This window comes from Manduca sexta, chromosome 18, assembly GCF_014839805.1.
Source record: "Manduca sexta isolate Smith_Timp_Sample1 chromosome 18, JHU_Msex_v1.0, whole genome shotgun sequence".
In the NCBI taxonomy this organism is placed as follows: domain Eukaryota; kingdom Metazoa; phylum Arthropoda; class Insecta; order Lepidoptera; family Sphingidae; genus Manduca; species Manduca sexta.
The window spans coordinates 12553145-12566041 of record NC_051132.1 but is presented as its reverse complement, the minus strand read 5'-3'; the positions used below and the strand labels follow the sequence as shown (position 1 = coordinate 12566041).

The 12897-nt window shown below is 32.2% G+C and overlaps 1 protein-coding gene and 1 long non-coding RNA gene across 2 annotated transcripts; one reads left to right on the top strand and one right to left on the bottom strand.

Moving 5' to 3' along the window:
* The first annotated feature begins 840 nt into the window (after nt 1-840).
* LOC119189693 lies at nt 841-5417 on the top strand. The gene is made up of 2 exons (XR_005112549.1): nt 841-949; nt 5219-5417. It is a non-coding gene; the product is annotated as an uncharacterized LOC119189693 (long non-coding RNA).
* Nucleotides 5418-6366: 949 nt separating this feature from the next.
* Nucleotides 6367-8858, bottom strand: LOC119188531 (isochorismatase domain-containing protein 1-like). Its single transcript, XM_037440066.1, is given in 6 exon segments — nt 6367-6600; nt 6602-6679; nt 7035-7151; nt 7605-7811; nt 8595-8711; nt 8713-8858. Coding segments are annotated over 6 exon segments (615 nt in total). The 5' UTR covers nt 8731-8858; the 3' UTR covers nt 6367-6522.
* Between the last annotated feature and the right edge of the window lie 4039 nt (nt 8859-12897).

Below are 12897 nucleotides of genomic sequence, written 5' to 3'. Positions count from 1 at the left end.
TAGATTTGGTTTTGAATTCAGGGTATTGATGCATTGTATTGTAACTTGTAACAGATAATAAACAAGGTTGGCTTCTATTTTTTTTGTTATCACTTCCTAAAAATTTTCATAAGTGATAACAATTTTAAACATATGATTTCAATTTCAAAACATGTTTTAATATTTAGAGAAGATAAATCGAAATCCGAAGTTTGTGATGTAATATTATTATTTATTTAATAGCATGTACTACAGTCTAAACTATAACATCATTCTCAGTAATGGAAAAGTCTATAAAATAGAAATTTGTTTGATATGCTTGGTCCACTTTAAAGTCTATACATTATTTAAGAATCACTTCTTACCATATTCGGCACAACAGCCAATCTCAACGGAGATCAGCTACTTAATGGAAAGATATTATAGAGCACCAGTGTGTGCACAATATAAAGGTGCACTCTGTTCCTTCATCTCATAATCAGGTAAGACAGCAATCTGACATAACCAGAGAGAGATCAGGCGCAGGACCAACGGCTTAACGTGCTTACCGAGGCACGGGGGTATCACACCGCCAACTTCCCGACTTCAAGCTGAGATGTGTTATTTTAATGATGGAAAACCCAGTCACTATTATTTTAGCCTGACCGGGATTCGAACCCAGTACCTCAGCGCAATAAATGTACTTATACCGCTTATGCTTTACCACTATCCCGCCGAGGCAATCAGCATACATTAATACCATTTACAGCTCAATAGTCCTGTATTACGAAGAAATATGTTCATATTTAGCCGTTAGTGTTCGTAGCATTCGTTATTAAGAATTTTACATCGAACAACAGTTCGATGTAAAATTCTAATAACGAATCTTCCATATTCCAGTGTGATCCTAGACTCGGACCCAACATCCATCGTGAGTCGCGCTGCGTTGCGCACAGAGGACGTGCCACTAGGAGAGCAGACAGTAGCGCAGGTAATGGACCAGTTTAATAAATTCTTCTGGTAGCACACTACTGTTACATTTCATATTGTTTCATAACAAAGTGCTTTTGTGGATAACCATGTCAATAATGAGGGTATTGGAGTTGAGGCTATTATGGCTGGACTATTGGCCAAAGTAGTTTTTAGTGGTAGAGCTGGTGGTAAGATGTACTTTATATCCGACCGGATAGCGACCACCGTACACAGTGTTAAAACCCGCCATAGTGGCCCACGTAAGTGTGTCGCATCGGGCTCAGCCTGTATATATCTGGTTTCAACAGGCCGGCATAATTGTGTCGACTGCCGAGGGGTAATCATCTCTCGTCAGTCGACATGCTAATCGACCACACTCTACTTACCATCAGATGCAGTATGGTCACATTGCTGTGCTCATTTAAAAAAAAACAGTGCAGGGGTTGTAACTCTGATATTCACTGCGTCAATTACTTATGTTGTTTAATGTATAACTACGGGCAGTATTGTGATTTAAGTAATTAAAGATCCATCTGTACAATAGGAATAGACAAAATACCATTTAAAGATGAATACCAGGAAGTGTAAATAAATAAATAAGATTGAGTTTCCGTAATTTTAGAAAAGTTTGATGGTGAGATGAAATAATGTTGGTAATATGTTACTAGATATTTTTTAAAGCTTGAATCTACTCTCTTGGGTACTTTATGATTGGCATCAACTTATCTATCCCATCTATTTATAATAGAACAAAGTTTCACTAAAAAACTTTGCATCCATACATACTTCTCTTGCTAGTGTTGAGCATATAATTCTGATTTACAAAGATAAAAATCCTAAAATTATTTCAAGCTAGTGTTACTCAAGTAACAGTCAAGTAGATTTGTGACGTTGGATACTTACTAATTTACTAATTATTATCAATTTAGATACTGATCTGTATAGAGATTTATTATTTTTTACTTTCATATACATATTACAAATTATTATATATTTTCATTTGAAGTATGCATGGGCATGCAAGAATAATTTTGAAAAATATTTCTGGCAAGTAACGATTTTTAAAAGTAAACAAAACTGTTTAAATTTTACGATCATTAGAAACAAACTTTTTTTTAAATATTCGAAATTAGAATTGTGTGATTGTAAAGTTTCGTCAGGTGCCATACTTTATTTGAAATATTGTCGTCGGTTAGGTATTTTTTAGTAACAGCAGGTAAATCCTAGATAAATTCTAAGCATGGATGTAGGAAATTAATAATTCCATGATTAGAAGCAATAAACTTTCCCAATAAAACCTAGTGCATTTTTTTAAAAACAGTATTATGGTTGGTCATTTGTGCCTGATGGTGTCCCTTTCTTTATGTTTATTTGTGTTTTTATTCGTGTAAAGAAACACCAATATATTGGTATATTTTAAGTTTTTTTTGTTTTGATTTTGTTTTGAGTGTTTTTTTTATCTTATTTTTGTATTATATATGCCGTATGGTAGTTAATTTGGATAATAAATGGATATAATGTCAAGTCGTTTTGTTTTCCATTTTGGTTTGCTTCTAACTTCACTTTTTTGTACTAACGTGGCGCTTGTTTCATATGTTTATTTTGCTATAAATACATACTGCATGTTTTGAGTAAAAATTTTGATTTATTTTACACATCATAGAATCATAAAATGATGTTCAGTATAACACTATTGATTTAAATACTAAATTGAAAAATCTGTCAATGGATTTTCGAAGCACAGTTAAGATATTATGATTATATTGTGTATAACACTTTAAATTATTCGATAGTGGCGTTTATGCCGAATAACGAGAAAATAAATTTCCGAAATATAGAACTAAAGTATTATGAAAAGAACAATCACTAATACACTTCGCGATCGCATTATTTGTTGCATGTCTATAATTTTAATTAAAACAATAATTTTATCTTTATTAAAAAATTTCAGATACTTAACCTCATGAATATGTAAACGGGAAGGTACGAGAGATAATTTACCGGTGGTAGTTATTAACATTGACCAAAGACATTCGAATAAAAATAGACCTAAACTAGATACCAAAAATTACTGTGAAAATATTACTAAATCTAGGAGGTTATGGTTCAAATTCATATGGCTTTATAAAGGGTGTTTCAAAGGAAATATTGTAATAATATTTAATTTATGATTTTCATGCTTGAACGCCATGCTTTGCTTACGTTTTTTGTTTGGAATTGTTTAAATTTTCAAAAATTTTTGTTCTAGATATTAGCTGGGAATTTCTTATTTTAAAAAAAATATGACAATTTTGCAGTTATCTTGCCATACCATTTATGACTTTGTGTTTAGATCTGAGGTCTTAAACCATGTTTTTATGATTCTGCTATTTTCATGGCTTCAAGTATGCATTATAATTATTGTAGTAAGCATATAGTTTATTAAACACATACTAACATTGTAGTATCGTTTTTTATTTTGTTGTTGGCAACCTTCTATTGCTTTTTCTTTACTTCTTGAGCATGTAGCAAATATCACACACTATTATAATATGTTTACACTGAATTCATCTACTTTACTTATCTTCCATATGTACAAACAATTGCATAAAGTAAGATACGAAATGACCATATTATTTCAGTACTGTTACAGTTTAGTTACTGATGGTACGCCTCTCATATGTGAGACTCCGCCTGGTAGGTATCACCGCAATGTCTATTTCTGCCGTCAAGCAGCAGCGTGTAGTCACTGTTGTGTTCCGGCTTGGAAGACATTGTAGCCAGTGTAACTACTGGACATAGTGAGATTTAACATCCCTCGCTCAGGATGGCGAGTGCAGTGAAATACCAAACAATACTTTGTAATTCAAGGTGTTGGATGGTGTTTCTGCTGTTTATGGGGGGTTGTATCGCTTACCATCAGGGAAACGGCGGACACGACTCGTCATTCATAGCAATGAAAAAAAATCTTTAGAAAATAAAAAAGTGACAGAGGAACGGAGTGTAGCGTTAAATTAGATTTCTTTATTAGTTAAAAAGAAACATCGCCAATAAAGAAATTCTTTTTTGTTAATCTAAATTGCTTATTAAATAAATATAACGTCCTTTTTATATGTGGCCAAATTATTATTCTAATATATGTTATTATTTCATAAAGGATTCTTTTTTAATTATGATTTTGACTGTTTTGTTGTGATGCGTATAAAAAAAATTGTTACTGCATAATTTTATATTGACTATGAAGTTCACGGGTTACTTTAATTTGTAAATGTACATATTCTTTTCTGCTGCAAATGAGTTCAGGCAACTTACCTATAAGCACTCTATTAGTATACAAGATTTTGTTTAAGTTTCAAAGCACTTTATACAAGCTGTAGTGGGAAATCTTAGACTAGTAAAAATTTTATCTATGCATTGAATAAAATGGTAGACTTTCTTTGTGTACATTAAATATTTTCGAAAAAAAAAAGATCTGGAAGATACAAGGAATAGGTGACAAAAAAAGTCTTGAAATATTGGCCCATATATCTATATTCTGCAATTTTTGTTGGCGGATCACGCATTTTTTTATTAAAATAATTAGCTGTTGACGGTCCTTCCTATCTATGCAGAATGAGCATACAGTGTCTTGAAGTCTGACAGCCGGTCTTTTAATGAAATGTGGAACATGACCTCAGGATTGTGCAAGCTTTCAATCATCATATCAATTGAAATTTTGACGTTTTTTAATTTCAATAGCCTCGTGAAACATCCTAGGTAGGAATCGGTGTTTTTTGGAAAGAGTTGGTGGCTTGCCTAAACGAAGATAATATTTGAAGCCTACTTAACAATGTTTAGCAACTGCAGAGTTTGTAGAGCGTCGGTGTTTCACATCAGCTATTTTCCTTTACGAGGATCCCTATATTTCTACTGTTCTTGGACATAAGAGCTCAGCCAGTCTGGAATGCTAATTAATACTATTATATTTTTTCTTGATAGGAATAGGTTTATTCATATCGATCTCACTGTTAAAATTAGTAGTGATAGGCTACATAAGGAATTGTGGCTTCTGGACTTTATTCGTACACCGTTCTTTGCATATATTCTATGCCTTTTGAGCTAAAATTCAAAAGCTAACAATTCTCCAATAATTTTCATATAATTTAAATTGCAATATAGAAATATTGACATGTGTTATATATGGTCTTCTTTATTAAATACATTTATAATTTAAAATTCACATGTTGGTTTATTAAGAACATGCTGTGAATTAATTAAATTAAAGTGAGTTATTTTTTAATCTACTATAAGTTAGTTTATGTGTTTTCAGGTTCTACAATCGGCGAAGGAGCAGCTCAAGTGGTCATTGTTGAAATGAAAAAAAAAAACACATATTGCATTCTTTATCTATAATTAATTTTATTCCCATTAAATATATTTACACGTAAAGATGATGGTATGTTTTTAGAAAAACATGAACAGTATTTTTCACTACTTCATTTTAAAGAAATATAGAATCTTTAACAGTACCCTTATTCCTTTTATGTTGGATTTCAATATTTACACGCAAAAAATATACATTATAATCAAAGACTGTATATCGACGGGTCAAAGGCTTATTGACTAAAGCAGCATTTTTTGACACTAAGTTTCATATCTATTTAAAATCAGTAGTTTTTTCTATGTTTTTTTTACCTAGTTAAATTTTTTCTAAAAAAAACTTCGCTAATTCAATTAGCCTTTTAACCATCGATATTGTTTTCCAATAATCAGTGCTCCCACAAGAGTAATCAAATGAATAGCACCTATTTATTATGCTAGGTCTTTCTGCGCAAACTTAAAGCGACTGACTCTTTAGGCTGCTAGCACCAAATTCATCAGGTGTAGGGACAATATTCATTCGAGATATCTGTTTGAATGCCGGATGGTTTTTGTCCTTCATTATCTTGAACAACACATTCTCTGAAGTACCCACAAAACATCCGATATTTTGCAACCGCTGAAATTAAAAACATTTGTTTCAGTAAATGTATATTGTCACAAAAATTTAAAAATTATAAACCACATTGAACAAGTTTATTACAAAACTAAAATAATAAAAATAAGAGTCATTGAGTTGTGTGCAGAGAAAACATACATATAGGTTTCTTGTCATGTGTTTGGAAGTTTTTTATACTAAAGCAAACAAGTTTATCACACTTTTTTTATGGGCTGTATTAATACCATATTGTCATATATGGTTTTGATGTTGTCGCATCAGTCATCTTATAGTCATGTGAGCTTTATATCATGTATTACATTATGAAGATTACTAGCATTTAGTTATCTTCTAATAAAGTGCATTAAATCTATTTATATCTTCTATGGAATATTTTAAATTTAATAAAATATAATGTATAAGATATTTACCTATGTAGGTTACTACTTATAATGTTTTTATATTATTTAAAATTTTATAGAAAATAATTTGCGTCACAATGTCTATATAAAAATGTTTATTGCTTTTTTTTATAAAAAGACATATTTATAAAAATATCACGTAACTACATACAATGTAATAAGACTTTTTTACAATTTAATAATATACAAAAAATAAAAAAAATATGCTCATTAGAAAACTAAAAACAATTCCTATCACAGTTTCGATACGAAATCATAACCTAAAGTATCAACTGTGGGCACTTTATTCAGTTTGGAGATTTGTTTTAAGCGCTGGATGCTGTTTGTCTCTCATCAGTTTGAACAGAATGTTCTCCGACGTCGTTATGAAACACCCTATGTATTGCATGCGCTGAAAATATGTTACTGTGTTAGGAAAAAACATTACTAAGAATGAGCGATGATTGTAATTTGGTTATTTTTATGAGTAGGAAACTATGGATATGTTGAATCTATCTGTTCACTAATGTGAGATGTGATATTAAGATTATCAAAAAAAAAACTTTAATTGTTTCAAACTATTATTTTGTGTAACATGCTCGGCAAAAAGGCTCTTTTAATAGGCTTATTATGCTAACTTCAATTACATGAAAGTGACGTTTAAGAGTGGTATAATAGATAACGGAAGAAAAGGTTATCAAATGAAACTAATTTCAAAATAAGTAAATATTTTTTTTCACTGGTTCTTTTAAAAAAGAACATCATACCTGTAGTGCCAGTCCTCGGTCCATGAGTGATCTTGAAGAAACACCATCAGCCAGCACATGGACAGCAATATCCTCATTCAGTAAATCTATCACGGTTTGTTCAATGCAAACATGTGCCTGGAATTATATTGAAGAAATGTTTATTAAAAAAAAAGTAATTGCTATATCATTAACTTTTGCTGATTAGTTAATGGCAAGCTGTGAATAATTAAAAATGCCCTTCATGGGGGGTTCCGGTATAAATCATGGGCTTTGCTTATGGTATTTAGAGTCAGTTCCTTTGTTAAATAAGGCCATGGTGGAGCTTCGCTAGGTATGTTGTAGCACAGATGGCCATTCAGACCGACATAACTATTATTTGCTGCTATTCAAAAAAGTAAGGAGATAAAACATACCTTATGACTTGGTATTTTATGTCAAGCTACAATAGAAATATTTCATCAACTACTTCGTGAGCTAGATGCAGTCTTTGTATGAGAACAATAAATTAACTGTTTTTTACATTAGATTTATGCAATGTTGTAAAGTGGACCATTTTCTAATTACAATTTGTTTTTAAACATTACCAACCTCAATCCCGAACAGCACAACAGAACCCAAGTTAGGTATGTCCTTCTTCAGCCTTTCTTGCAGTTGTGGGGTGTACATCGAAAACTGGGTCTTCTCATAGACCATTGCTGCATCCTCCACTTTGATATCTTTTGTGGTGTGCCCCAAACCTTTTGGATACTGCTCAGAGATGTACACTGGTATTTGGAATAGTTTAGCTGCTTCTAACTGAAAATTTTACAAATATATGTATTTTTTTCCTATAATTATTTCTTGTGCTTACACAAATATTAGACCTAAAAAGAAATGTACAGTTCAGATTTTATCACATTTTTTTATATTTCAATTTTCTTCCAACATTTTGAACAGTGCAACCTTCATTGTAGTCCCCATTATGGCCATGAAGGCGGCATACTTTGAACTATCAGGAGAAAATTTAAATATAAAATTTTCTTTGTTTCATTGTCTTGTACCAGTTGGAGGTGAAAATAATAAAAAGTAAGTTGTTTTGGGAATGAAGATTGTTTAGTTGTCTTCTGAAACTACAATTACTACAAATAATAGTAATAATTATTTATTTCAGATAAAGATCCATAGTGTAAATGCATGTAGGAAGTAATCCTTTTAAAAAATTAAGTACCACAAATAAAAAACAATGGCTAAATTGAAATTATAACTAATCTTATCATTCCCATTCAATTTGAATTTACTTATTCATTAATTTACATAGATGGACAAAAAGGTTGGTTAAAAGCTATTGTTCTTTTTACAAAACTATTTACTTAATATTGTATCTTGTTGACCTACAGATACCACGATCATATGGAAAAAAGAAATCAATTAAGATTAAAAAACAACGACATCTTGATCTAAAGGCATACATCTTATAATAATTGCCTTTGTGATGTTTTTGCCATCAGCTTTGGTAAAATAATAATACCAATAACAAAAAACATTATTAAAAAAAAAACTCGAAATCAAGGTTACGTAATAATTTTGATAAACACATACCATTTTATTTGCAACTTTGACCACTTCTCCGAAATGTTTTACATGAGGACGAAACGTTTCTTGTATGTCGCACAGTAAAAATGCTGTTCTTTGCGCCTCCAATGCTCCCAATTTTAAAAATACTACGTGCAGCCATTTTTAAATGATTTTCTATTCTCAGCAAAGTACACCGGTCGCCGGCAGGGTGCAAAAACTTGATAATTTATTTTTATTGACTTGATTTCGTGAAAACACCGTAAGATGTCAAATTCTAATGTCAACAGTCAAGACAAGTGTCAAGTGTCATCATCATATGACACTGGACACACGTTCCTAGTTCGAAAGATTAATCATGAGTTTTTTAACATAAAAATATTAAGGATTAAATATTATAATAAGTGATTTATAAAATAAAATACTAAATACAGTTTTACATTTTGGCATCATTTGTACGCTAATTACCAATTTCCCTCAATATCTTTCTAAAATTCAGTTACAAATCATGATTTTATAAGTGTGAAATATAGATGTATTGCCCAATGAAATAGCTAATATACTAAATGAGTACTATGGGTAGTATGGGTGGTATGGGTAGTAGGTAACTACTACGACGTAGTAATACTGATTAATTTTTCTATACTAATAATTATGTCAATACCTTTAAAATAAAGAGAATAGACCATGTCAATTAGATACTAACATAATATTTATATTGCCTTTATTATTTTATGTTCGGTTACTACGTGGTTCCAACAAATTAAAGATTTATATTTCCAAACGCCTACAAAAAGATCATAATATTATCGATCGTCTCATAGATTGCTCACAGTTGTTTTGAAGGCGTTATATTTTTATTATTGATAGTGAATTTCACGTAGTTGTTACAATTACGTAAATTGACATAAATTGCTGATAGAGCCGTGAACTAATCATTGGGAATCAATGGCTTTTCGGTTTGATTCTTCGCTATGCTAATAAATTACGGTTCTGAAAACCGCATTCAACCACCAACATAAAATATCATCAAGACACAAGGATACGAAGATCTGGGTATTCGTATGATGATTAGTACCAGCATTCACCACAAGTTGCAATGCCAATTGCCAATTAATAAGGTGTTGCATAATATTACATTGTTAGTATTATCGTCAGATTAAAATTAATTAGTTCGGGTTTGTATTCACCCGTCAGTCATTATTTTTAGATATACAAATAGCACGTGTGTCTTCTGCTTTTCAAACTTGACATCGACAGAATTGTCGTCAAAGTAATACAATCAGTCACAACAAACGGAATTAGGAATTAGTTTAGGTAAGTTCATAATATTAATAGGTACTTGTTAAGATATTTTCACTCCATTCCTACCTTTAAAAAATTAGGTAGTCACATATTTCTGTTCAACGGTAAAAAAAGACGAAGTGGTTGGTATTTTCTTTCTACCCAGACGGATTATTTTATACAAGACACATATATTAGGCACACGGCTTTTATGTATTCAAACATGGAGCCTGGTGTTAGCCCTTAATCTTTTAGGGTTCCTTACGTGGACAAAACGATGTGACATAATATAATAATAGGTAATAGGTGTGTGGCGGCCAGTGTTTAAATAAATCAAAATATGATTTCTTATATTTACGCCAACGGATTTTATCGCGGTAGTTTATATTATTATTTTTCCCGACGATTTGAAGGTTTTGCAACCTTTATGGTCACGGGGCGGATTGAGGTGTTGGTCATCCGCAAGTCAGTCTTCGACAATCCGTAGTCGAAAAAAACGACGGGAGAAAATAATAATATACATAACCGCGATAAAATCCGTTAAATAGTTTTATTTCAATTCAAAATTTATATTTTTTGGACTCTCTCTACATTGGACTTATAGGTTTTATATAAGGCGGGTAAGGCTAGGCCAGGCTGGACCACCTGGATGCCAGAAATGTCGGGGCACATATTCGAGGCGGCATGGCATGAGGGACATTGACACTGCCTATCTCAGTGGTGAAGATGTATTGCGTGCGTTTTACAACATCTGAGGTCTCGGGCTCGAATCGTGACTCAAGCAATTATATTGGGATTTTCTGTTCAGGATCAGCCCGGAATCTGGAATTTGTGCCCGATATGCCTGGTTTACAAACATTAAACCGCGAGAACGAATCATGCAAAATTTATTGAACTTAAACACAAGAATATGCCAAATGTTTAACTTATAGCTTTCTTGCAGTTATTTTCGGTTAGTTTACAAACTGATGAACCTTAGGAGTGATAATGTGTAAAAAAAGTAATTGTAATCTAATGGCAAATTTTAAGAATTTTCCACCTTGCTGTCTTTTAAGGTTGGTTTTAGCCAAAATAGCCCCCATGAAGGACTATGTTTTTTTTTTAATGAATATGTAATTTGAGAATCTGGAGAAGTTTTTGACCTACCTTAGAACCACGAAGTCACCGGTTTAGTTTTTTAATTTAAACAAGAAAATTTAAGTTGATTCATAGAAAGTAAGTTTTTCACTTTACGCCAACATTTTCATAATTTTCATTAAAGTTACGAAGCTGTATTAAGCAAAAAGTACAACTAATGAAAATTTAGTTGCAATAAAAAAATATCGAATAAGTCTTCTACTTTTTTTAAAAAGAAAACATTTAATCGTACAAAGCAAAAATACTCAAAAATTCAGAAAAACAATCATTACTCGAAAACTATGGATAATCGCGGAACATACATGGGGGTGATTCGGATACCCCAAGGGTTGCTTTATCTCTGGACCTCCGCTTGACACTTCTTTCTGGGACACCCTGTATAAAAGATTCCTACTCAAATTTAATAGATGTAACAGTAACCTTTTTTCCTATTATATTTTATGAATTGTATTTATTTACATTCATAGACAACAGACCTTACCAATCACATGGTCAATACACATGGGCTATCATGTCCGGTCCGTACTAATTTTGTTGGCATCACAAAAGTCCGTAAACCCAATTTTCACTAGCGGTCGCAATAAAAGCAGATGTAAAAGCAGCAAATTTTTTCTCCCAATCACACAAATTTCACCTAATAACACACAATTCCGCTTTGTTTCACCGCCGCGTCACGGGTTAGGATGAATGATTTTTTTCCATTGCCCATCCGACGAGCACGCGAGCTTGTCAGGCGCCACGGGTTTGGGAACCCGTTGTTAACGCGCCAAAACCATAACACTAAACTAAATAGGCACTACAATTATAAATGAAAATATTTTTAGACTGGTATAAAGTGTGGATTTAATGAAATAGGTACTTCCCTAGCTATTGTTTTCGTAGATTTAACACAATTGACTTCACTGCTTCTGACATCTAATTCTTTATACAAAATTCGTTATTTTACAAGCACGTAACGCAACTAATCGCGTTTATGAAAACGCAAATTGGCATACAGACTACCATTCCACTTTAATTCTATTAAGACAGTGTAATATGGACTATTGTCCGCAAACGTATTAAGGTCAATAATAAGGAGTAACTTATGACTTATTATCTGTAGATTATATAATATATCTAACGTCAAATTACAATCACGCAGCTACTGCATCACTCGACACATCGAGGTAGGTATATAATCGAAAAATTAATGACAAAACATCTTATAGTGATGTGAGTGACACTGTCACGCTCTACGAAGCCGAAGTTATCAGAGTGTGTCTTCTAAAAGCCAATGTTTTATATTCACTGCCAACTGCCGAGTCTCGTAGGTACTATCCCTCCTGAGTCTAGACTATGGCTCGATGTGTAAATATTTAAAAATTGCTCAGAATTGTACCTATGTAATTAATTTTAAAAAATTACAATTGTTTGTTTTGGTGAACGTAAGTATGTTCTAGCTCGATAATAGCTCGATAACCTTATTTATGACTGTAACAACCTGAGGTAGACTGGGAGCGAATGCCTACACCATTATTTCCGTCTATGAATATTGTAAATGTAGTGCAAAAATAAATTAACAATATTTAAAAAATAAGTATATATATTATTGCGTACCTAATTAGACGCATAATAATGATACCAACACAGAATGGTATTGTATTTGTGGCATAGAAGCAATATTTCGCATTTCTGTAACAATAGTCTATTTAGTCTAATAGATTTACTTGGACTACTACTTCTTTACGTAGTTTCACTTCAATATTCTTATTTAAAATTATGTTTTTACGGAACCCACGACGCATACATCAAACTTACTGCGGCCAGTTAATTCTTTTTTTTCGCTGTGCGGTCCGACTCCGACATAGAGACTGCCGCGAGGCGAAAGCAGTCAGTCAAAACTCACGCGCACCCTTAAAAAAACTAAGAA